Here is a 25579-nt window from a genome sequence, read left to right as displayed (position 1 = left end):
AGAGCAGAGGAATGTGTGTGTGTGTGAATCCTCTGATATTGATTTCTGCATCCAGTCTGTACACATGGGAAAGGTCGTGAGCCTATACTGATGCCTGCGCCTCCACTGCCACACTGCAGGGTTTTTCTTTGTCGCTTTCCTTATCATTGACTTTTCTTCAACCGTGAGGACCCCAGCTCGTTAGCCACAATGAGCTTGTCCACTTGATCTTGGCACATGGGTAAGTCGGGCTCAGACCTGCTGACCTCTCGGTGGGCGCGTCTCCTGCCCGAACCCGGTGATGGCACTGCCCGCCGAGGGCAGTTTCACAGTACAGTCATGGTGCCCTTTCTAAAGTCTCTTGGGTTGGTTCTTCTTTCAGAGTGGTGATGTCATTGTCACAGCTGTACGTGTTTGCTGTTTGTATTTCATTTTTTGTTCCTGTGCACCATGTTTTGTTTTCATGGTTTCTTTTTTTCTTTTCTTTTTTTGAGACAGAGTCTCACTCTGTCGCCCAGTCTGGAGTACAGTGGTGTGATCTCGGCTCACTGCAACCTCCACTTCCGTGTTCAAGCAGTCCTCCCACCTCGGCCTCCCAAGTAGCTGATAACTACAAGTGCGCTACCATGTCTGGCTAATTAATGTTTTTTTTTGGGGGGGGTATGAGAACACTGACCGTGGTTCTGAGAGAGACATACAGAAGATGTGCGTGGAAGTGTCACATTCCTCAGCTCTGCCGGCCCGCTCCCCTTCCCACTTTCTTTCCATTTTCCACATCTATGCTGGTTGGAGGTTGAATTGTGCCTCCCCACAAAAGAGGTTAAAGTCCCAACTCTCAGTACCTGTGAATGTGACCATGTTTGGAAACGGGGTCTTTGCAGGTGATCAAGTTGAGTTCACTTGAGTGGGCCCTAATCCAACATGACTGTGTCCTTATAAAATGGGGACATTTGAACAGACACGTGTAGAGGGAGAAGGGCAGATGTCCTGGCGGGAAGACACAGGGAGAAGACGACCACCCACAAGCCTAATCTATTCCAGAGGCTGCAGAGGCTGGGAGAGGCGAAAACAGACCCTCCCTCCCAGCCTCAGGAGGAAGCAGCCCTACTGGCACCTTGATCTTGCACTTCCTGCTTCCAGGACTGTGGGAGAATCAGTGTCTGTTACTTTAAGCTACCGGGTGTGTGCCACGGGGAGCTTCATACACACCTCCTGTAGGTAACCGAGCTGTGGGGTTCGAAGGCCGGGCACAGTGGCTGATACCTGTCATCCCAGTGCTTTGAGAGGCCAAAGTGGGAGGATTGCTTGAGTTCAGAAGTTTAAGACCAGGCTGGACAGCAGAGAGAGACTTTGTCTCTATTTTTATTTTTTTTAAAAAAAGAGGCCAGGTATGGTGGCTCATGCCTGTAATCCCAGCACTTTGGGAGGCCAAAGTGGGTGGATCACTTGAGGTCACGAGTTGGAGACCAGCCTGGCCAACATGGTGAAACCCCGTCTCTTCTAAAAATACAAAAAGCTGGGCGTGGTGGTGCGTGCCTGTAATCCAGCTACTCGGGAGGCTGAGGCAGGAGAATCGCCTGAACCCAGGAGGCGGAGGTTGCAGTAAGCTGAGATCAGGCCACTGTACTCCAGCCTGGATGACAGAGTGAGACTGTCTCAAAAAAAAAAAAAAAAAGATATGTTTGCGTCCTGACCCCTGGTACCTGTGAGTGTGAGCTTATTTGGGTCATTTCAGGTGTATCAGGTTGTGATGAGGTCACACTGCATGGGGATGGGGCTTAACTCCAGTATTCCTGGTATCCATATAAGAAGAGGGAAATTTGGACACAGCCAGGACTCCACATAGAGAAGAACTTGCCATGTTACAAGAGGCAGAGCCTGGAGCATGTGCAAACCATGAAACACCAAGGATGCCAGCTGCTGCCAGAAGCTGGGGAGAGGTGCGGGATGGACTGTCCGTCAGCACCTCCCGTGGGCACCACCCCTACCCAGAACCCGGGATCTTTTTTTTTTTCTGAGACAGGGTCTCACTGTCTCACCCAGGCTGAAGTGCGGAAGTGCAATAGTGTGATCTTGGCTCGCTACCGCCTCAACATCCTGGGCTCAAGCGATCCTCCCACCTCAGCCTCCCAAGTAGCTAGGACTACAGGTCACACCACTACACCTGGCTAGTTTTTGTGTTTTTTTATTTTTTTATAAGACGGAGTCTCGCTCTGTCCCACAGGCTGGAGTGCAGTGGCGCGATCTCAGCTCACTGCAAGCTCCGCCTCCCGGGTTCACGCCATTCTCCTGCCTCAGCCTCCCGAGTAGCTGGGACTACAGGCGCCCGCCATCACACCTGGCTAATTTTTATATTTTTAGTAGAGACGGGGTTTCACTGTGTGAGCTGGGATGGTCCTGATCTCCTGACCTCATGATCCGCCCGCCTCGGCCTCCCAAAGTGCTGGGATTATAGGTGTGAGCCACCGTGCCTGGCGCAGAACTGTGGACCTTTTTGAAACTGCATAGTTTGTGGTGCTGTGTTTCAGTAGCCTTAGGAAACAAAATACACAGTCACATCAGTTTCTGGTTTATCCTTTTTGTGTTTCTTTCACACAAATGATCAGAAACATGGATACGCTCTGCGGGTGGGTGGGTGGCGCTTGGGCGCTTCCCTCCTGTGTTCCCAAGGCTGGCTCTGCTCTGGGTGGAGGCAGAGGCTTCAGCGCCCTGGTTCAGTGTAGACTATTCACGAACTCCTCTAACACCAAATACCATTTAATTCCACAAGAAATGTCCCGGGATTTCTTTTTTCTTTTTAGCTGTATGAATAAAGTGAACAATTACGTAGACCCAAATAATTGGATATTTACATGGTTTGGAAACTGAATATTTTCTGAATTGCGGTCGATGTTTTTAAGGTGTCTGCATGGAGATAAAGGCTAGGGTTGGCTGGGTGTGGTGGCTCACACCTGTAATCCCAGCACTTTGGGAGGCCTAGGTGGGCGGATCACCTGAGGTCAGTAGTTCGAGACCAGCCTGGCCAATAAGGTGAAACCTCGTCTCTACTGAAAATACAAAAATTAGTCGGGCGTGGTGGCAGGCACCTGTAGTCCCAGCTACTTGGGAGGCTGAGACAGGAGAATTACTTGAACCTGGGAGATGGAGGTTGCAGTGAGCCGAGATCACTGCACTGCAGCCTGGGTGACAGAACGAGACTCCATCTCAAAGAAACGAAAACAAAAGGCTAGGTTTGTGCTGTTTGTAAGTCCAGGAATAAACCTAAAGAATAGGCAAGTTTTGACTGGGCACGGTGGCTCATGCATGTAATCCCAGCACTTTGGGAGGCGGAGGCAGGCAGATTGCCTGAGGTCAGGAGTTCGAGACCAGCCTGGCCAACATGGTGAAACCCCGTCTCTACTAAAAATACAAAAAATAGCTGGGTGTGGTGACGGGTGCCTGTAAACCCAGCTACTCGGGAGGCTGAGGCAGGAGAATTGTTTGAACCTGGGAGGTGGAGGTTGCAATGAGCCGAGATCGCACCACTGCACTGCAGCCTGGGCAACAAGAGCGAGACTTGGTCTCAAAAAAAAAAATAGGCAAGTTTGTGTACCTTTTAGAAGTATGAAAGTTGATATGTTAATTTTTTTTTTTTTTTTTTTTTTTTTTGAGACAGACAAGTGCTCTGTCACTCAGCCTGAAGTGCAGTGGTGCAGTCTTGGCTCACTGCAACCTCCGCTTCCCGGGTTCAAGCCATTCCCCTGCCTCAGCCTCCCGAGTAGCTGGGATTACAGGTGCACACCACTGCGCTCGGCTAACTTTTGTATTTTTAGTACAGATGGGGTTTCTCCATGTTGGCCAGGCTGGTCTTGAACTCTTGACCTCAGGTGATCTGCCTACCTCGGCCTCCCAAAGTGCTGGGATTACAGACGTGAGCCACCTCACCCCTGGCTGATATGTTAATTTTTAAAACCTTGATTCCTGGATATTCTGCGTCCATCTTTTGTACTCGTTACAAATTTGTGAAGAACAGGAGAGGCTCCCAGTTAGATGTGGTTCATTTAGGCCTAGACTTTCACATGGCGTAGCTGGCTGGCCACGTATCCTTGATGCCACCGTGTATTGCAAATCTGCTGACCAAGGCAGGATCCTGGTGTGTGGTCCTGGGGTCAGTGGGTGATGGTGTTGGGTTGGTCCTGTCCTGTGTTGGAGTGAAAGTGTCTGTGGTTTCTGTAGCATCAAAGGCTGGGCCTGTGTCGGTGAACTGCGTGCGGCTGGGGACACACTGGCTGCTTTCCTCCCTCGCTGGACTCTGCAGGCGACTTTCTCAGCCCACTGGGCTGATCAGGAAGTTACAGAAGACAAGTCTCCTTCCTAGTTACAAGGTAGAACCCATCGTCAGCTGTTTTTCAGTTTTTAAAGTACACTAATTTTTTTTTAAAAGTCTGTTTTGGGCCGGGCGCGGTGGCTCACGCCTGTAATCCCAGCACTTTGGGAGGCCGAGGCTGGCGGATCACAAGGTCAGGAGGTCGAGACCATCCTGGCTAACACGGTGAAACCCCATCTCTACTAAAAAATACAAAAAAATTAGCTGGGCGCAGTGGCGGGTGCCTGTAGTCCCAGCTACTCGGGAGGCTGAGGCAGGAGAATGGCGTGAACCCAGGAAGCAGAGCTTGCTGTGAGCCAAGATCATGCCACTGGACTCCAGCCTGGACAACAAAGCGAGACTCCGTTTCAAAAAAAAAAATCCGTTTTGGATGAAAAAGTAATGGAAAAGAATCAACTTTTAGAACATGATGAGACAGTTTGAGAATATTAACATTTAAATATTTGGATTCCTTTCGGGAGCATTTTTTTTTTCTTGACTGTTAAGAGCAAGGAAGTGTGGCCCATTGGGGGCTTCTGCAGGGCCTGTGAGGATCGAGGCAGGTTTGAGTTTGTGGGTTCTGCAGGGGCTGCGAGGATCGAGACAGGTTTGAGTTTGGGGGGTTCTGTGGGGGCTGCGAGGGTCGAGGCAGGTTTGAGTTTGCAGGTTGATGGAAAATCTCACCTGTGAGGTGAAAGTGGGAAGTGCTGTCAGCAGGCACCTGCCAGCTGGGCGCGGTGGCTCATGCCTGTCATCCCAACTCTTTGTAAGACCAAGGCAGGAGGATCGTTTGAGCCCGGGAGTTCGAGACCAGTCTTGGCAACATAGCAAAACCCCATTTCTACAAAAAACTTTTTAAAAATTATGGGGGCGTGGTGGTCTATGCCTGTGGTCCCAGCTACTCGTGAGGCGGAGGCAGGAGCATCGCTTGAGCCCGGGAGGTCGAGGCAGCAATGAGCCGTGATTGCAGTGACAGAGCGAGACCCGCTCTCAAAAGAAGGCAGCAGCCCACCCGCTCCAGTTTCGCTTCGGCGGTTCTGAGCAGACCCCATATCTTAAGCTGACGACGTGTGTGAGGGCTCGTTGCCGAAACCACACCGTGACTCTGTGGCGTTTGGTCCTGGGGATTTCTCTTTCAGCAACAACCCGACTTAGAGGTGTCCACACTGGCTTTTGCTAGACACCCTTGATGGGACAAATTACCATATTGTTTCTCGTGTCTTCCTAATTCTCGTTCTTTCTGCATATTTGTCTTTTCAGGAAAACCAATTCTGTGTCCTCGGAGGACCACAGCCCAGTTGGGCCCCAGGCGAAACCCGGCCTGGAGCTTCCAGGCAGGACGGCTGTTGAGCACGCAGACTGCTGAGGACAAGGAGGAGCCCCTGCACTCGATCATCAGCAGCACGGAGAGCGTGCAGGGTAGCCTGGGCTCGCGCTGTGGTCTGGGAGGGCTTCTCGGTTCACTGCTGTGCATAAAGGGGCATTTTCAGGGTGGAGGCAGTGATTGGCAGAGCCACCGCCTCAGGTCTGAAATCAGAAGGTTTGGCTGTAGGGAGTGCTGCGCCCTCCATTTCTGTCCCAGCGAGGGACTTCTGCCAGTGTCGGGTGTGTCTTGCCCCCTCTGGTGGCCACCGGTGAGTTTGCCATCCAGCACCTCCCCTGAGTGGTGATTCATGGCACATCTGCTAATAATCATGGAAGCGGGAGGGGAAACTCAGCATTGGCTCAGCCTGCGCAGGACCGAATTCCGGAGCTGACTTTTCATTCCCTCTGAAGTATAAAAAAGCGGTCTTTGGAGCCAGTCCTGAAGTGGGTCCATTTCTGGCTTTTAAGTGGGTCGACAAGAGTAGAATCTTTGAAGTTAAAAAGAGAAGTGAGGTTTTCTTATTTTGATTTCTAAATAATTAATTTGGAAACCGCTTATTTGAAGAATGTAGGCTGGGCGCAGTGGCTCATACTTGTAATCCCAGCACTTTGGGAGGCCAAGGCAGGAGGATTGCTTGAGGCCAAGAGGTCGAGACCAACCTGGGCCACATAGACCCTTTCTCTACAAGAAAAATTAAAAAGTTAGCCAGGCATGGTAGCACACACCAGTGGTTCTACCTACTTGAGAGGCTGAGGCAGGAGAATCAGTTGAGCCCAGGAAGTTGAGGCTGCAGTGAGCATGATCATTCCTCTGCATAGCAGCCTGGGCAACAGAGCCAGATCCTGCCTCTAAAAAAAAAAAAGAAAAGGAAAGAACATATAATCTGGTTCTTAGAGGCAGCCCAGTTCTCGTGACCGTGCACATCGGGAGACCAGGCTGAGCAGTCCCTCGACGTAGCCCGAGGCCTGTCTGGCCTCAGCGGTGGGAGGATTGTTTCCCCTGTGTTCTTTCTGTGCAGATGGGAGCCTGATTTGTCCTGCCCTGAGATCTCCTTTCTTTTTTTTTTTTTTTTGAGATGGAGTCTCGCTCTGTCACCCAGGCTGGAGTGCAGTGGCGCAATCTCGGCTCACTGCAAGCTCCGCCTCCCGGGTTCACGCCATTCTCCTGCCTCAGCCTCCCGAGTAGCTGGGACTACAGGCGCCCACAACCGCGCCCGGCTAATTTTTTGTATTTTTAGTAGAGACGGGGTTTCACTGTGGTCTCGATCTCCTGACCTTGTGATCCGCCCGCCTCGGCCTCCCAAAGTGTTGGGATTACAGGCATGAGCCACCGCGCCCGGCGAGATCTCCTTTCTGAGAGACTTTGTTTCATTTTGTTTTGAGACAGGGTCTTTCTCTGTTGCCCGGGCTGAGTGCCGTGGTGCAGTCATGGCTCAGTGTAGCCTCGACCTCCCTGGCTCAAGTGATCCTCCCACGTCAGGCCCGTGAGACTGGGACCGTAAGTGTGCGCCACCATGCTCAGCTACTTTGTTTAGTTTTTGTAGAGATGGCAGGGTCCTCCTCTGTTGCCTAGGCTGGTCTTGAACTCCTAGGCTCAAGTGATTCTCCTGCCTTGGCCTCCCAAAGTGCTGGGATTACAAGCATGAGCCATGGCACCCAGCCAGACTTTGTTTCTGTCTACTTCTTTCTTTTTGTTCACGATCTTAAATGTTTGGGAGGCTGAGGCGGGCGGATCCCGAGGTCTGGACATCGAGAGTATCCTGGCTAACACGGTGAAACCCCGTCTCTACTAAAAATACAAAAAATTAGCCGGGCGTGGTGGCAGGTGCCTGTAGTCCCAGCTACCCAGGAGGCTGAGGCAGGAGAGTGGCGTGAACCCGGGAGGCAGAGCTTACAGTGAGCCGAGATCACACCACTGCACTCGAGCCTGGGTGACAGAGCGAGACTCCATCTCAAAAAAGAAAAAAATGTTTAAAACTCATAAACTTAAACATTCTTTGGAATGTGACGTAGCATATTCTTGCACAAAAATAGAAATTAAACTTTATTGGTTGTGTCTGTGTTTCATTACTAGGTTCTATTTCCAAACATGAGTTCCAGGCTGAGACAAAGAAACTTTTGGACGTCGTTGCCCGGTCCCTGTACTCAGAAAAAGAGGTGCGTTCCCTGCTAACCTGTCCGATGCTAGCAAAGTTTCTTTTCACAAAGCTGTTTTTTTGCCATTCTGGAGAATTGCCAGATAATATATTAGCTGTGAGAAAGCATTAAACTTTGGACAGGTCCCCATCTTAAGCTACTAGTGAGAGGAGTTTTACCAGAATCTGTTTTGGTTTTGTGAGTAAGTGTATCCAGATGGTTCTTTGGGCTGGATCAACTCTGGGAATTAATTGAATTTTGCCAATAATGTTAAAAGTTCCCCAAATACAGGCCTGGTGCAGTGGCTCACGCCTGGGAACTCAGTGCTTTGGGAGGCTGAAGCGGGAGGATCATTTGAGCCCAGGAGTTTGAGACCAGCCTGGGCAATACAGCAAGACTCCTTCTCTACAAAAAATTTAAAAAATTAGTCAGCTATAGGGGCACTGACCTGTGGTCTCAGCTACTCAGGAGGCTGGGGTGGGAGGATGACTGGAGCCTGGCAGACTCTGGGGTTGCAGTGAGCCATGATCGTGTTACTACACTGACCTGCACGACAGAGTGAGACCCTCTCTCCAGAAAAGAAAAGAGTCCCCCAAATCCTAGCATGCAGCTCTGCTGAAACCCATTTCTGTGGAGCTTCGGGTGTGCTCTGAGGCCGCTTTGCCCAGTGTGACTACCTGCAGGTCTCGGGGGCTTTGGCTGCCAGAGGAAGAAGATTCCCCAGTCCTGTGTGTGTGGAGCAGGGAGGAGTTACTGAGGAAATTAAAACGCATCTGGCTCCGGGTGCGGTGGCTCACACCTGTAATCCTAGTACTTTAGGAGGCCAAGGTAGGAGGATTGCATGAGTCCAGGAGTTTGAGACCAGCCTAGGCAATGTGGTCAGACCCCGTCTCTATTAAAAAAAAAAACCCACAAAACTCATTTGGGTGACAGGACAAGGAAAAAGAAAAATGAAGGCCACCATCGTTGACATGCTGATTATTGCTGGAAGGCAAAGGAGAATCTGGAAGAAAGGTAAAGCACCAAATTTCGAAGCTCAGAGGGGCTTCCAGGAGCTGTTTCCAGGTTTTGTACTAACGAGTGCTGCGTTCCTGCCTCCCAGCGACCTCCAGCTTCCGCTCAGATCAGCCGCTGCTTCCTGAGCTCTTGCGGACTTATTTTTTCTATTTTTATTTGTTTTGTTTTTTATTTTTTTGGAAAAGGGTCTGGCTCTGATGCCCAGGTTGGAGCGCAGTGGTATGATCTCGGCTCACTGCATCCTTCGCCTCCTGGGCTCAAGCCATCCTTCCTCCTCAGCCTCCCAAGTAGCTAGGACTACAGGCGCACCACCCTGCCTGACTGATATTTGTGTTTTTTGTAGAGACGGGGTTTTGCCGTGTTGCCCAGGCTAGTCTTGAACTCCTGGGCTGAAGTAATCCGCCTGCTTCAGCCTCCCACAGTGCGGAGATCACAGGTGTGAGACCGCCCCTGGCGTCTTTCACTGACTCAAATGGAAGGTCTGTTTGAGGTCAGGGTGCTTTTCAGCTCCTGAGGGACAGCTGGGCCCTGCGTCCCGTGTTTCTCGGGGTGTGTTTTTGTGGAGTAGTAGTGTATTCGTCTGTTTCCACACTGCTGATGAAGGCGTGCCTGAGACTGGGCAATTTATGAAAGAAGGAGGTTTAATTGGACTTACACCTCCATGTGACTGGGGAAGCCTCACAGTCATGGTGGAAGGCAAGGAGGAGCGAGTCCCGTCTTACATGGATGGCAGCAGGCAAAGAGAGAATGAGCAAGACGCAAAGCAGAAACCCCAAATAAAACTGTCAGCTCTCGTGAGACTTACTCACTACCACAAGAACAGTACCGGGGAAACGGCTCCCATGATTCACTTATCTCCCACCGAATCCTTCCCACAGCATGTGGGAATTATGGGAGTACAATTCAAGGTGCCATTTGGGTGGGGACACAGCCAGACCATATCAAGGAGAAATGGATGTTTGAGTGATTTACTGTCATACTTGTGCAGGAGTTAGGAAAGAAATTGTTCCTCGCAGGGCTCTTTTGTTTGTTTTTTTTGAGACAGAGTCTCTCTGTCGCCCAAGCTAGAATGCAGTGGTGCTATCTTGGCTCACTGCAACCTCTGCCTAATGGGTTCAAGCGATTCTCCTGCCTCAGCCTCCTGAGTAGCTGGGATTACAGGCGTGTTCCATCACTCCCAGCTAATTTTTATATTTTTAGTAGATACAGGGTTTTACCATGTTGGCCACGCTGGTCTTGAGCTCCTGACCTGAAGTGATCCGCCCACTTCAGCCTCCCAAAGTGCCGGGATTACAAGTGTGAGCCACCGCACCCAGCCAGACGGCTCTTCTTAAAGTTTTAATTAACAGGTGGACACATAATTTCAGGCTTGATTAAAAATCCTGAAGAGGGCCAGGCACCGTGGCTCACGCCTGAAATCCCAACACTTTGGGAGGCCGAGGCACAAGGATCACTTGAGCCTAGGAGATCAAGACCAGCCTGGGCAACATAACAAGACCCTGTGTCTATACACATTTTAAAACAATTAGCTGGTTGTGGTGGTGCATGCCTGTGGTCCCAGCTACTTAGGAGGATGGGGTGGGAGGATTGCTTAGGTCCAGGAGGTTGAGGCTGCAATAAGCCGTGATTGCAGCCTCCAGCCTGGGTGACAGAGTGAGACTGTCTAAACAAATCCTGAAGGAAAGATCAGTAGAAGTTAGCACCATAGTCACTTTGTGACCGGCGCAGAGGAACTGCCTTTGACTAAAGCAGAAACTCTTTATGCTTTGAGAACTGAATATTCTATGATTGTTCTCCTCTACCTTTTAACAGTTATTGGAAGTGCAGCTGACCAGATAGATCCTGCAGGATGAGTGTCCTTCATTGTCTGTGCCTCCCGTTTCTATTCCTGTAGGTGTTTATACGGGAGCTGATCTCCAATGCCAGCGATGCCTTGGAAAAACTGCGTCACAAACTGGTGTCTGACGGCCAAGCACTGCCAGAAATGGAGATTCACTTGCAGACTGATGCCGAGAAAGGAACCATCACCATCCAGGTACCTCCCTCAGTGTCCAGGCATGTGGTGGGCCCGGCCATGCAGCAGGGACAGCATCTGCCTTCTAGTGATGTCTCTGGGGTCCCAGGGATGTACTAGCCGTCCGTACCACCAGGATAACTCTGGCTAGAATTTATTGTTAAAGTAGCACTCATTCATTATAGAAAATTTTGGAAAAGCAGGTATAAGCAGAAAAGAAGAAAATTCGAAATCACCCCATCCAGCGACAACTACTGGTAACATTTTAGCATATGGCCACACAGGGTTCTGGTGTATGCAGTTATTAACATATCTAAACATATCTTATTTTTAATGTACTCTTTTCATATTTTTAACTGTGTTTTCCCCTCAAAATGCAGATGAAGCAGTGCTGTGGCTGCTGCTCTAGCCTTGTGGAAATTTTAAGGCTGAAAAGTTAGGCCAAAGAGGGTCAGGTGGGGGCCCTGAGAGACATTGCATCCCAAGACAGCTGCCTTAGGACCTGTCGTCCCAGGGTCATGGCATCATGGCGGGGGTGTCTCTCTCTGTGGAGAGGTGGACAGACAGGCCTCGGTGGGTTCTGAGTATCCCCTTTTAGGGTGCGCTGGCTTGCTCTGAAGGCCTTGTCAGATGAATGAATGCAGGCACGTGTGAGTGAATAGACTTGTGAAGGGACAGCTGTTTTAATTGAAAGAGGGGCTTTTGTGAGGTGTCGGCTTTATGTACTCCCTCTTGGGTTTAGAGAATCCAGACTGAGCCCTGTGGTATGTGCCAGCTGTTTGTCATAGCCCTTGGTCATAAGGATTGGGTGGGGAGTGATTTCTTCTCTCCCTGCCTTCGTCGAGCTGACGTGGCTGTGGAATGGGCCCTGTGGGCAGGGCTAGGGCACAGGGCTGGGATGTGCTGCTGGGGCGCCCTGCACTTCCCTCCTGTTTTCAGCACAGAGGTTCCTTGCAGGTGATTGAAAATGGATGTGTTGGGGCGAGGGGTCATGGGGATGTGATTCGTGGTCTTCAGCAGAGGGCCCTGTCCTATGTGCCAGTACTTCCTGGTACCAAGACTATTTATGTTACAAGAATGATTTTTGGTTTTATCTTTTGTCTTCTTTTTTCTTAAAGAACAGTTCTAGATTTACAGAAAATTTGAGCAGATAATTCAGAGTTCCATTATATCCTTTGGCACCCAGTTTTTCTATTCTCAACACCTGATGTGAGCATGGTCCATTTATTGATTGATTGATTGATTGATTGATTTTTGGAGACAGAGTGTTGCTGTGTCGCCCAGGCTGGAGTGCAGTGGTGTGATCTCAGTTCACTGCAACCTCTGCCTCCCGGGTTCAAGCAACTCTCGTGCCTCAGCCTCCTGAGTAGCTGGGATTACAGACGTGTGCCACGATGCCCAACTAATTTTTGTATTTTTAGTAGAGATGGGGTTTCACCATGTTGGCCAGGCTGGGTGAACTCCTGCCCTCAAGTGATCTGCCCGACTTGGCCTCCCAAGTGTTAGATTACAGGAATGAGCCACCATACCTGGCCCATTTATTACAATTAATTAAGTAATATCGATATGTTATTCTTACCTAAGGTTTTAGAAAATGAAGGGTTCTTGTGGAGTCTCAGAGATATTATGCCATTCTGTCTCTTCTACTGATAGCTACATTTGCCTTTTGTTATTTTTAGGGGATTTTTTAGGGAATAAAATATGAAGCCTTAATTTATCACTGTCTAGCTTGAATTAATATTTAACACTTCAATGTAAGAATCTTACAACATTATCTTTCCAATGGCAGAATCATCTTTTGATGTCAAATATTTTATGTATATACCTGTTGTAAGCCCTCACAAATTCCTTTTTTTTTTTTTTTTTTTTTTTTTTTTTTTTTTTTTTTTTTTTTTTTTTTTTTTTTTGAGACGGAGTCTCACGCTGTTGCCCAGGCTGGAGTGCAGTGGCGCGATCTCGGCTCACTGCAAGCTCCGCCTCCCGGGTTCCCGCCATTCTCCTGCCTCAGCCTCCTGAGTGGCTGGGACTACAGGCGCCCGCCACCGCGCCCGGCTAATTTTTTGCATTTTTAGTAGAGGCGGGGTTTCACTGTGGTCTCGATCTCCTGACCTTGTGATCCGCCCGCCTCGGCCTCCCAAAGTGCTGGGATTACAGGCTTGAGCCACCGCGCCCGGCCAACAAATTCCTTTTTATTTTTAGTTTTTTGAGACAGAGTCTCACTTTATTGCCCAGACTGGAGTGCAGTGGTATGATCTCACCTCACTGCAGCCTCAGCCTCCCGGGTTCAAGTGATTTTCCCACCTTAGCCTCCCAAGTAGCTGGGTTTACAGGTACATGCCACCATACCTGGCTAATTTTTGCATTTTTAGTAGAAATGGGGTTTCACCATGCTGGTCATGCTGGTCTCGAACTCCTGACCTCAAGTGGTCCGCCTATCTTGGCCTCTCAAAGTGCTGGGATTACAGGCATGAGCCACTGCCCCTGGTCTCACCATTTCCTTTTAAAATCACATCGTGTGGGTCGCCTGGCAACAGATGATTTCTGTCTACATCTGAAAAATCTGTATTTTTTTTTTTTTTTTTTTTTTTAGTAAATATTTTAGAACAGATTTAAATTTTCAGAAAAATTTTAAAGATTGTACAGCATTGCCATCTACTCCAACACCAGCCTCCCTTATGATTGAAATCTTATGGCCGGGCGCGGCGGCTCACGCCTGTAATCCCAGTGCTTTGAGAGGCCAGGGCGGGCAGATCACCTGAGGTCGGGAGTTCAAGACCAGCCTGGCCAACATGGTGAAACCCTGTCTCTACTAAAAATACAAAAATTAGCCGGGTGTGGTGGTGCGCACCTGTAATCCCGGCTGCTCAGGAGGCTGAGGCAGGACAATCGCTTGAACCTCGGAGGCGGAGGTTTTGGTGAGCTGAGATAGTGCCATTGCACTCTAGCCTAGGCAACAAGAGTGAACCTCGTCTCTCCAAGAAAAAAAAAAAAAAATCTTAGTATATTAGATTGGTTACAGTTAATCAACCGGTATGGATATATTATTCTTAATGCAAATCTGTTCAGATTTCCTTAGTTTTTACCTCATGTCCTTTTTCTCTCCCAGCATCCCACATGATGTTTAGTTGTCCTGTCCCCTTAGGCTCCTCTTGGCTGTGACAGTTTCTCAGACTTTCCTTGTTTTTGATGACCTGGAGGATTTTTTTTGTTTGGTTTTTTTGGAGGGGGGACGGGGTTTTGCTCTTGTTGCCCAGGCAAGAGTGCAATGGCGTGATCTCAGCTCGCTGCAACCTCCGCCTCCCGGGTTCAAGCAATTCTCTTGCCTTCAGCCTCTCGAGTAGCTGGGATTACAGGCATGCACCACCATGCCTGGCTAATTTTGTATTTTTAGTAGAGACGGGGTTTCTCCATGTTGGTCAGACTGGTCTTAAACTCCCGGCCTTGGGTGATCTGCCTGTCTTGGCCTCCCAAAGTGCTGGGATTATAGGCATGAGCCACCATGCCCAGCCTGACCTAGAAGGTTTTTGGTTTGTTTAGAGTCAGGATCTTCCTCTGTCTCCAGGTTGGGGTGCAGTGGTGCTATCAGGGTTCGCTGCAGCCTTGACCTCCTGGGCTCAAGTGATGTTCCACCTCAGCCTCCTGTAGCTAGGGCCACAGGCACATGCCACCATGCCCAGCTAACTTTAAAAAAATATTTTTTAGGCCGGGCGCGGTGGCTCAAGCCTGTAATCCCAGCACTTTGGGAGGCCGAGACGGGCGGATCACGAGGTCAGGAGATCGAGAGACGATCCCGGCTAACACGGTGAAACCCCGTCTCTACTAAAAAATACAAAAAAATAGCCGGGCGAGGTGGCGGGCGCCTGTAGTCCCAGCTACTCGGGAGGCTGAGGCAGGAGAATGGCGTGAACCCGGGAGGCGGAGCTTGCAGTGAGCTGAGATCCGGCCACTGCACTCCAGCCTGGGTGACACAGCAAGACTCCGTCTCAAAAAAAAAAAAAAAAAAAATATTTTTTTAGCCGGGTGTGGTGGCCCACACCCCTAATTCTAGCACTTTGGGAGGCCATGGCGGGTAGATTGCCTGAGCTTATGAGTTCGAGACCAGCCTGGGCAACACGATCTCTGCTAAAAATACAGAAGAAATTAGCTGGGCATGGCAGCGTGTGCCTGTAGTCCCAGCTACTGGGGAGGCTGAGGCAGGAGAATTGCTTGAACTTGGGAGGCAGAAGTTGCAGTGAGCAGAGATCATACCACTGAACTCCAGCACTCCAGCCTGCATGACAGAGCAAGAAATTTTTTTTTTTTTTGTAGGGACAGGGTCTTGCTTTGTGGGCCAGGCTGGTCTCAAATACCTGGGCTCAAGTGATTTTCCCACCTTGACCTTCCACAGTGCTAGGATAATAGATGTGACCTGTTGTGTTACATCTATTTTCTTCTATCAGTTTTATAGCTTTAGCTCTTACATTTAGATCTTTGATCCATTTCAAGTTAATTTGCGTGTATGGTGTGAGGTAGGGGTTGAGGTTTATGTTTTGTTTATGAGTGTACAGTTGTTGCAGTACTGTCTGTTAATAGATCTATCATCCCCCATTGAATTACTGTGGAATCTTTGTCAAAAATCAAGTAATACACTCTCTGTGCAGTGCTGTTCCTGTGCTCTGTTTGGTTCTTTGATCTATGTGTTGATCCTTAAATGCCCACATCACACTGTCTTAATTATTGTAGCTTTATAGGAAGTCTTAAAATTAAGTATTTTAAATTCTCCAACTTTGTTCTTCAAAGTATTTTGAAAATATTCTAGGTTCTTTGTATTTGTAAAATATACATTTTAGAATCAGCTTGTCATTTTCTACAAAACCGGTAAGGATTTAGATTAGGATTGCAGTGCAGATCAGTTTGGGAAAAAATAAAAATAAATTGAAATAGGAGCTATTAGTTGCATTTTCTCCTTTACCTTGGTCTAACATTAACCTTTCCCTTAAGGGACTCTATTTAAGTTTCTGATGTATTAAAGTAAACACTTAAATGAAGATTATGTTTAATAACTGATGTCAACTAGATATTAATTTTAAGTAGTTTTTTATTCATAATTATAACATGATGTACAATAAATGAATCAGGCTGGATTTTGGACTCTTCATACCAGCACCTCAGAAATAATTGCCCAGAAGCCTCTTGGTGCCATGTTTCGTGTTGGCTGCTGGGGCCCATGGAACATGCACACATGTGTGCACTGGAGTAACCGGTGGTGATGTGGTTTTGGCACCCATTCTGCCTGTGCTGCCTACAATGGGAAGGCTGACAGCTGGCCAGTCTCCCCGGCCTGCTGCTTGCTGTGGATTATTTGCTGAGTAGCACTGACCACCCCCGCTGTGCCAATGGAGACAGCACTGCTGCCCGGTGCTAGTGGGCTCCCATGGCCCCTGTGGGCTGTCCTGGAGAGGAAGCCTTTAGAAAGGAACTTCCTAGAAGGAAGTTCAGAAAACTGCTTCTGAGGGCCTTTGTCCCAATTCATAGATGTGGAGGCTTGGAGCGAGCTCTTTTTTTTAAGGTGGTCTGCACATCGTAGCAGAGCAAGCTGGGGCTGTGGCTGTGTTATGGGCATGTTGAGCAAGGAACTCCAGATGGGCGTCTGACTGGGCTTTGAGGAAGGAGGAGGCCATGGTCAGTAAGGCCTTGTGTGTTCACCGGCGCATTGGTCTGTGTTGTGATTCAGGCTGCTATAGCAGAATACCTTAGACTGGGCAATTTATAAACAACAGAACCGTATTGCTCACAGTTCTAGAGGCTGGGAGGTCCAAGAGCAAGGGGCCAGCAGACTGGGTGTCTAGCGAGGGCCCTTTGTCTCAGGCAGTGCCTCTTGCATCTTCACACAGAAGGTGGAAGGGACAGACAAGATCCCTCAACCCTGTTTTCTGAGGGCCCTCCTTCCATTCATGAGAGTGGAGCACTCATGACTTGATCACCTCCCCAAGGCCCCAATCCCAGGGCCATCCCTTGGGAGTTAGGTCTTAACATATGGATTTGGGTGACATCAGCGCTCAGACCAGAGCAGCTGCAACAGGATAAGCCAGATTGAGGCTCCCACGCGAGGGCTGCGCCTTCCGGCAGGAAAGGCATCCGTGCCCGCTCTTCCCATGGTGGTAGGGTGGGTGCGGGGTCCGCGCGCAGGGCTGCGCGATCTCCTCAATCAGATCATTCTGCTGGATTGAGAGAGCCACCAGAGGAGGGGACCGCTGTTTCCTGGAACCACAGCCAGGGAGAAGGCGGGGGGTCACATCTTCATGACGGGAGAGCTGTGCTTTCCTCCTAATTGCTGGCATCATGTTTTCTTTTCAGGATGGTTTTTAACAAACAAAGCAACTTTCTGCTGTCCCTTCCTGTTTTCTCTGGTGAGGCCGGGCTGCTAGGGCTAGAATTAGTCTTTTCTGTTTTTCTTTACTTTTCTTTTTTTGTTTTTTTGATACGGATTCTCGTTTTGTCACCCAGGCTGGAGTGCAGTGGCACAATCTCCGTTCACTGCAGTCTCTGCCTCCTGGGTTCACTGGGTTCAAGTGATTCTCCTGCCTCAGTCTCTGAGCAGCTGGGACCACAGGCGCTCGCCATCATGCCTGACTAATTGTTTTTGTTTTTAGTAGAGATGGGGTTTTACCATGTTGGCTAGGCTGATCTTGAACTCCTGTCCTCAAGTGATCCTCTTGCCTTGGCCTCCCAAATGCTGGGATTACAGGCATGAGCCACTGTGCTTGGCCCCTAGAATTAGTCTTTTCTGATGAGCATCTGGTGCTACCTGGCTGGGCCCTGTCTGGCCAATGTCATTGACACCATTTGAGCCCCTGGGGCTGCTGGTGCACCTGCTCCCCAGGTGCTGGGGGCTTGGCGCTTAGCGTGTCTCTCTCCTCAGGATACTGGTATTGGGATGACACAGGAAGAGCTGGTGTCCAACCTGGGGACTATCGCCAGATCGGGGTCAAAGGTAAGCGTGGGCCCCCCACACAGCCTCCCCCTTCCCCTCAGGGTGCAAGGATCCCTCCAGTAGGGGTGGCCCTGGGTGCCAGATAGAGTAACAACATTGTTGCATGCCACGCAGCGGGCATTGTGGGAACACCTCATGACATGACAGCCATCCCTCAGTATCTGGGGGTTGGGGTTGGATCCAGGATCCCCCTTGCATACCACAATCTGCAGATGCTCCAGTCCTGGATTAAAGTGGTGCCGTATTTTGTAGACATGTCTTTCTGTATGCTTTAAATGATCTCTAGATTACTTATAATACCTGATACAACGTAAATGCTATATATAGATATAACATAGTTATGTTTTTTATACTACTTTTTATCATTGTGTTGTTTTTTATTTTTTTCTGAGTATTTTCGATCCTTGGCTGGTTGAATCTGCAAATGTGGAACCCTGGAGATGAGGACCGACTGTATTGGCTCACTGCAACCTCTGCCTCCCAGTTCAAGCAGTTCTCCTGCCTTGGCCTCCCAAGTAGCTGGGATTACAGGGGCGTGCCACCATGCCTGCCCAATTTTTTGTATCTTCCGTAGAGACAGGGTTTCACCATGTTGGCCAGGCTGGTCTTGAACTCCTGACCTCGTGATCCACCCATGTTGGCCTCCCAAAGTGCTGGGGTTACAGGCGTGAGCCACCGCACCCGACCTAGTGTTCTCATTTTATACATGAGGAGATTGAAGTAAGGGCTTTGCCCATAGCTGGAAAAGGGTGAGAGCTGGAGCTTTCAGGCTGCTGGTCTGAGTCCAGATGTGTTGTTGTGCCTCACGACACTTTTCTGCAAAGTCGATTCCCTGAGCCTCGTGGGCTTGATGCAGAGAGGGTCAGAGGGATCAGTCTCCTCTCACACAGCGCCATGCATGAGAACAGGCTTGGGATGCGATGTCTGTGGGTTTGATGGTTCTGCTCAGAACCGCTCTGTGGGTCTGGGTGTGGTGACATGCACCTGAAGTCACACCTACTCAGGAGGCTGAGGCTGGAGGATCGCCTGGGCCCAGGAGTTCAAGGTTGCAGTGAGCTATGATTGCACCACTGTGATCCAGCCTGGGCGACAGAGCAAGATCCTGACTCTGTAAAAGAAAGAGAGAAAGGGGGAAAGGAAGGAAAGGGAAACTGCTTTGTAGGGGCAAGTCAGCCCTTAGGTCTAGGGTGTCATTTGGCTGCTGGTGTGACTGCAGTCTGCAAAGGGAAGACAGGTGTGGGTGGTCAGGGTTTCCTCAACAGTGTCTGTGCCAAACTAGGACAAAGGTGGGTGGCCTTGGGTCACCCTGGTGCCCTCCTTACTGGCTGAGTGCTTTTCTGCCTAGTTGTTGTTAGCCTGAGTGCCGCCCATGTGGCACTTGGTACCAACTACTTGAAAATAGAGCAATTGTTGATCCAAAGTAATTCACAGAAACTTCTACATTTATTTATTTATTCATTTATTCGTTGATCCGCTTATTCATTCAGAGACAGGGTCTCACTCTGTTGCCTAGTCCGGAGTTCAGTGGTGCAATCACAGCTCACTGCAACCTTGAACTCCTGGGCTCAAGCAGTCCTCCCACCTCAGCCTCCTGAGTAGCTGGGTCTACAGGCATGTGCCACTATACCCAGCTAATTTTGTATTTTTTTTGTAGAGACAGGGGTCTTGCTTTGTTGCCCAGGCTGGTCTCAGACTCCTGGCCTCAAGCAGTCCTCCTGCCTCAGCCTCCCAGAATGCTACGATTACAGGCTTGAGCTGCTGCATTCAGCCAGAAATTTCTACTTTAAAAAAACTACCTGCCCAGGTGCTTTGGCTCATGCCTGTAATCCTAGAACTTTGGGAGGCCGAGTTGGGTGGATCATGAGGTCAGGAGTTCAAGACCAGTCTGGCTAACATGGTGAAACCTGTTTCTACTAAAAATACAAAAAATTAGACGGGCATGGTGGGAGCTGTCATCTCAGCTACTCAGGAAGCTGAGGCAGGAGAACCACTTGATCCTGGGAGGCAGAGGTTGTGGTGAGCCGAGATCATGCCGTTGCTCTCCAGCCTGGGCAACAAGAGCGAAACTCCATCTAAAAAAAAAAAAAAAAAAAAAAAAAAAAAAAAATGGGCCGAGCATGGCGGCTCACGCCTGTAATCCCAGTACTTTGGGAGGCCTAGCAGGAGGATCACCTGAGGTCAGGAGTTTGAGACCAGCCTGACCAACAGGGTGAAATTGCATCTCTACTAAAATACAAAATTTAGCTGGGCGTGGTGGTGTGCACCTGTAATCCCAGCTACTTGGGAGGCTGAGGCAGCAGAATCACTTGAACCTGGGAGGCAGAGGTTGCAGTGAGCCGAGATCGCACCACTGCACTCCAGCCTGGGTAACAGAGTGAGACTCCATCTCAAAAACAAAAACGAAACCCCCCCCCCCCGCAAAAAATAAAAAAATAAAAACTACCATAACTGACTTTATCCACCACGTTACGTTTTTTGTTGTATTTCTCTCGAGGTTGGTCTGCTGTCCTGTGTGGCGGCCACCAGCTGTATGTGGCAGTTTAAATGTAAATGCATTAAAATTAAATAAAAGGGGGCATCGAGCTTCTCAGCTGTACAGGCCACATTCCAGGTGCTCGGCAGGCTGTCCAAGTGCACCTGGCAGATGCAGAATGTTCCCATCATCGGAGAAAGTTCCATCAGACAGCATGGGCCAGGGCAGTGGGTGTGTGCATTTTACTCGATTTTTGGCCTTAGGATCTTTGGCAATGTTATAGTAGAAAACTTGAGTGCTGTGCGGTGCTTACAGACGCATGTGCGTGATTTCCACTCTTTTCCCACAAAGTGTAGTCTCTAGGAGAGTTGAATCTGGAAGCCAGTTTGGAGGCTCTCCTCACTCCTGGCCTTCCTATGGAAGGAGCTTATTCAAGGGAAGGAGCTTATTCAGGCTGCTCCTTCTCCACTCCAGGTGTGACCCGCAGGCCTCCCCCTGTCTGGGACAAGCTTTGGGAATCAAATGGAATACACACTTGTCCCACTGCTGCCAGCTGGGTGTCCTAGGGCCAGTGTGTCACCTCTCTGTGACTTAGCTCTTCATGTGTAGAATGGGGTGGAAAAGTACTCGGTGTGGCTCTTTTAAGGATGAAGAGGTCTTAGCGGTACTGGCAGAACAGGCGCGGTGTCGTGAGTGTCTCCTCTCTGGAGAGGAGTCTGCCTCCCTAACTGGCCTCTGCCCCACAGGCCTTCCTGGACACGCTGCAGAACCAGGCTGAGGCCAGCAGCAAGATCATCGGCCAGTTTGGAGTGGGTTTCTACTCAGCTTTCATGGTGGCCGACAGAGTGGAAGTCTATTCCCGCTCGGCAGCCCCGGGGAGCCCGGGTTACCGGTGGCTTTCAGATGGGTGAGTGACGAATGTCGCCTGACAGGCAGCTCAAAGCTGAGCTGGAGCCCTTAGCATGGAGTTTGGAAAGGGTTGGACTCAGAAAACGCACACAGGCATTTTCTGGGCTTTTTTTTTTTTTTGAGATGGAGTCTCGCTCTGTTACCCAGGCTGGAGTGCAGTGGCGCAATCTCTGCTCACTGCAAGCTCCGCCTCCCGGGTTCCTGCCTCAGCCTCCTGAGTAGCTGGGATTACAGGCACGTGCCACCACGCCTGGCTAATTTTGTATTATTAGTAGAGACGGGGTTTCTCCATGTTGGTCAGGCTGGTCTTGAACCCCTGACCTCAGGTGATCCGCCTGCCTCGGCCTCCCAAAGTGCTGGGATTACAAGCGTGAGCCACCGTACCTGGCCAGAAAATGCACACAGGCATTTTCTGGGCTTTTTATGTAAAATCTGACTCGCCCACTTTGGGGAGTCAGTGACTTTTGTGGCTCCAAGTGGCCCATGGCGCCTCTCTGGTCCCATGTGGTTGGTCACCACCATTGCACTTGGGAAGGCAGGCCCAGCCCACACTGAGCTCCTTCCTCAGTGGCTGGGCTGCAGGACTGGCCTCTCGCCCGGTGGCCCCTCTGCAGCCTCCTGTGACCGACCTTCTGCAGGAGCTCATTCTGCTTCCTCCCAGCCCTGGCATTTCCTGGCTTTGCCTCCCCAGCCCACCTCTGCCTCTGTAGGGTGAGGAGCCTGCTGGGGGCTTTTTTTTTTTTTTGGGACGGAGTTTAGTTGCCCAGGCTGGTGTGCAGTGGCACAATCTTGGCTCACTGCAACCTCCACCTCCCGGGTTCAAGCAGTTCTCCTGCCTCAGCCTCCACATCCGGCTCTGGGGGCTTTTTAGCAGGTGAGCCGCTTCCAGCCAGCTGAGGTGTCCTCCCTCCATGATGCCATTTCTGTTCCACAGTGTGTGCCGTGTGCTCAGCTGGACTCCCCGCTCTCCCAAAACTCACTTTCCTGTTTAATTCCATGAGAGCAGGGCTCACAGTAAACTTGGGTCAAGGCATCCACACGACTCTGCCAGGGGATTCCACGCTCCTGTGCTTCTGAGATGGTTTTCTGTTCTTCTTAGGGGGCGCCTGGCCCCCTGGCCTTTGTTTTGGCCCCTGGGCATCCGGCAGCTGATTTGGAGCTGGGCCAGGCTCCCACAGTGCCCCAGGGTTTTCGGGGTAAGCCCAGGAGCTTCTTACAAGCCCAGGGTAGGTGGAGGACCCCCGGCCCACCACCCAAGGGAACCAGAACTCTGCCGCCCGCCACAGGGTCATCGTTCCTGATGGGGATTTGATGGCCTGAGTGGTGCCCTGGGGTCAGAAATGGGGCATTTGAGGTGTGTCATGTGTTGGTTTGGGCTCTGCCTGTGAAACCCTAGGGAACCGCTGGAGTCCCACGCAGGGTGTGTCCCAGTGTCGTGCCCACCTGGCTTTTCCTTTCCTTGCCTGCTTTAGCTCTGGAGTGTTTGAAATCGCTGAAGCTTCAGGAGTTAGAACCGGGACAAAAATCATCATCCACCTGAAATCCGACTGCAGGGAGTTTGCTAGCGAGGCCCGGGTGCGAGGTGAGCGGGAGCCTGGGCCCAGGCTCACTCCGGGATCCATGTGTGGCCTGGAGGCCACCAGGTCAGCAGGCATTTTCCTGGGTTCTGCCTGCATGAAGGGTGTACAGGAAGAGCCACGAAGGACCGAGGTGCTGTAGGATTGGGAGGGGCTGCCCGCCAGGGCTGCGTAGCACTGAGCTCCTGCTGGTTCCGTGTGCTGGGACTGGGAGGAAGCCGGCCTGGCTGAGGCAGGCCTCATTCTCCTTCCTCTGCGTAGCGCCTGGCCTTTAGCGCACCTGGGGATTTGGCGCAGTCCTGTCTGAGGATGTGGGTGTGGCCTTCCCTGTATGTGTCCTGCTGGATGCTCAGGGAGGCCCTGAGTACCCTCCAGGAGTCAGCCCAGAAAGCCATGTTCCAGCTACAAGCTGGCATTGCAGTCTTGCAGCCGCCGGGGCCTCCACAGATCTGGTTCTCACTTGGGCTCTGCTGCTGCCCCCATAAGACTGGCGGGAGGTCAGGTGTCCCCGTGTGCCCCATTTCTGTACCTGTGAAGTGGGCACAGCATGGAGGACCCTTCCCAGCAGGCTGGCGCTCACCCTAGAGCTGCTGCAAAGCTTGCATTTTCACCAGCATTGTAGATGCAGTGTGGTTTTTGTTTTGTCCTTTCCAGATGTGGTAGCGAAGTACAGCAACTTCGTCAGCTTCCCCTTGTACCTGAATGGAAGGCGGAAGAACACCTTGCAGGTGGGCCCGAGCTCCTCCACGGGCTGCTCAGCCATGGAGACGAAGCTGTACGTTTCAGGGCAGCGGGGAAGAGATGAGCCCGGGGGTTGCGGCCCAGAGTCACAGGGCAAGCTGCTCTGTGGAGATGAGACCTGGGTGTGGGGATGAGGCAGGGCCCAGCTCCACCACAGCCCACCCCTGTGTACCGGGCAGCTGGGGTCAGGAGTCAGTGTTCACTGAGGTGTACCGCCCATCCCAGCTGGGTCACCACGTTAGTGTGCAGCCATGGTGTTCAGTGCAGCCACCCCACATCAACTCCAGAACATCCCATCACCCCAAAAAGCCCTTTCCCCACCACCCTTCCCCCCGCCCCTGCAGCCACGGTCTCCTTTCTGTCCGTTGGGCTGCCTGTTCCAGACATTTCTTCTGGATGGAGTCATGCGGACTGCTGTCCTCAGTGACTGACTCCGCTCCTCGCGGTTCAGCTGTGGTGCAGCGTGGGTCATCCTCGCTCTCACGGCCCTCACCATATTTGTCAGCTCGCCCTGCTGGGCAGTGTCGTCCTCTCCCACAGGCCCCCTCAGAGCCCGGCTGGTCCATCTGACATGTCGTCCTGAGGTGCCCCAGAGCCTTGTGTGTCTCCCCTGCACTTCCCAGCGCAGCCCACTGGTGGGGCTGGAGAGGGGTCTACACCTGAGACCACTGCTTGTCTGTCCCAGGGGCCTGTCTAGGGACAGGCGCTGCGGTGGCTCAGGCCTGCACGGTGGTGAGGAATACGTGCATGGTAAACACGACGCTCTCCCCGCCGATCTCTGTTTCCAGGCCATCTGGATGATGGACCCCAAGGACATCAGCGAGTGGCAACATGAAGAGTTCTACCGCTACATCGCGCAGGCTTACGACAAGCCCCGCTACACCCTGCACTATAAGACGGATGCGCCGCTCAACATCCGCAGCCTCTTCTACGTGCCGGATACGGTGAGCTGCTGCGGCAGGCCCATGGCCCTCGGGGGGACTCTTGTTTTGTCCCCCCGTGACGTCAGCTCTGCAGATGTCACGTGATTAACGTGGCCGCGTGAGGGCATAAAAAACAGGTAGTGCTGGGTGCAGTGGCTCACGCCTGTCATCCCGGCACTTTGGGAGGCTGAGGAGGGTGGATCACCCGAGCCCAGGAGTTGCAGATCAGCCTGACCAACATAGTGAGACCTCATCGCTGAAAAAAAAGAAAGAACAGATGCCTCTGGGTGGGTGACCACAGATGTTTCCTCCCTCAGGGGTCACACATGGCGAGGGAAGGATTGATGGGCATCTCAGTGCAGGCTGGGGTGGGGGCTTGTGGACTGGGGCCTGCCTGGGGAGGGCCCTCAGAGCCTGCATCACCTGCTGTGGATCAGTGGATGCTGTCCTGCCAGGCGCTCTGGGAAGGCCTGTGGTCTGCCGCTCTGTGGGCCTCTGTGTGCTTCCTCAACACCCTCCAACTCCCCTGCTTTCCTTTACCACACTGAAGTGCCCACAGATCCTGCCATAAGGAGACCTATTGGGGGCTGAGAGCCAGCCTGTCCCGCCCCAGGCTTTCCTGTCCTTGTCTGCCTGGAACTCTCGTAATGTCCCGCACAGTTGGCATCCGTCTTGGAAAGAGCCACCCAGGTGTGGCCTCCAGGGGCTTGTTAGAGTCTCAGGCCCCACCCAGGGTTCCTTCGTGGGAGCCCACATTTTAACAAGCTCTCCCCGCATGTTAACAAGGTCCCCCTGCATTTTAACCAGATCCCTTGGATGTTAAGCAGACTCCCTGGATTTTAACCAGGTCCCCCCACATTTTAACCAGGTCCCTTCACATTTGAACTAGATAGTCCCGCATTTTCACCGGATCCCCTGTGATGAGGTGTGGGTCCTGGTTCCGGAAGTGCCAGTATGGAGCAGGTGCTGGCAGACGGGTTCCGTGAGGGACAGACAGGAACTGAGCCAGACAGGAGCTGGCCCCGGCTTTTCGGACCTGGTCTCTGTCGTAGCCACTAACCCTGCCGGGTGAGGAAGCAGCATCGCCCATGCTGCCCCCCGAGCACACAGGGCTGGGTCCCATGCGC

At 51.2% G+C, this 25579-nt stretch overlaps 1 protein-coding gene across 11 annotated transcripts in view; it reads left to right on the top strand.

Moving 5' to 3' along the window:
* TRAP1 (TNF receptor associated protein 1) overlaps window positions 1–25579 on the top strand; it is a 60390-nt gene that overhangs the window by 17698 nt on the left and 17113 nt on the right. For 9 of the 11 annotated variants that reach the window (XR_013411462.1, XR_013411463.1, XR_013411464.1 and 6 more), the window contains 8 exons: window positions 5585–5743; window positions 7764–7846; window positions 10737–10877; window positions 17758–17829; window positions 21049–21209; window positions 22684–22793; window positions 23443–23516; window positions 24318–24473. Coding sequence is in view for 6 of the 11 variants with exons in the window: in XM_015125417.3 (XP_014980903.1) it covers window positions 5585–5743; window positions 7764–7846; window positions 10737–10877; window positions 17758–17829; window positions 21049–21209; window positions 22684–22793; window positions 23443–23516; window positions 24318–24473 (956 nt within the window). In the remaining 5 variants the exon portion in view is untranslated. Of the gene's footprint in view, window positions 1–5584; window positions 5744–7763; window positions 7847–9189; window positions 9279–10736; window positions 10878–17757; window positions 17830–21048; window positions 21210–22683; window positions 22794–23442; window positions 23517–24317; window positions 24474–25579 lie in introns of those variants that run through there. The other 2 variants (XM_077985403.1, XM_077985404.1) reach the window with 2 other exon arrangements.

Source organism: Macaca mulatta, chromosome 20, assembly GCF_049350105.2.
Source record: "Macaca mulatta isolate MMU2019108-1 chromosome 20, T2T-MMU8v2.0, whole genome shotgun sequence".
Lineage (NCBI taxonomy): Eukaryota > Metazoa > Chordata > Mammalia > Primates > Cercopithecidae > Macaca > Macaca mulatta.
This window is presented reverse-complemented; position numbering and strand designations above follow the sequence as displayed.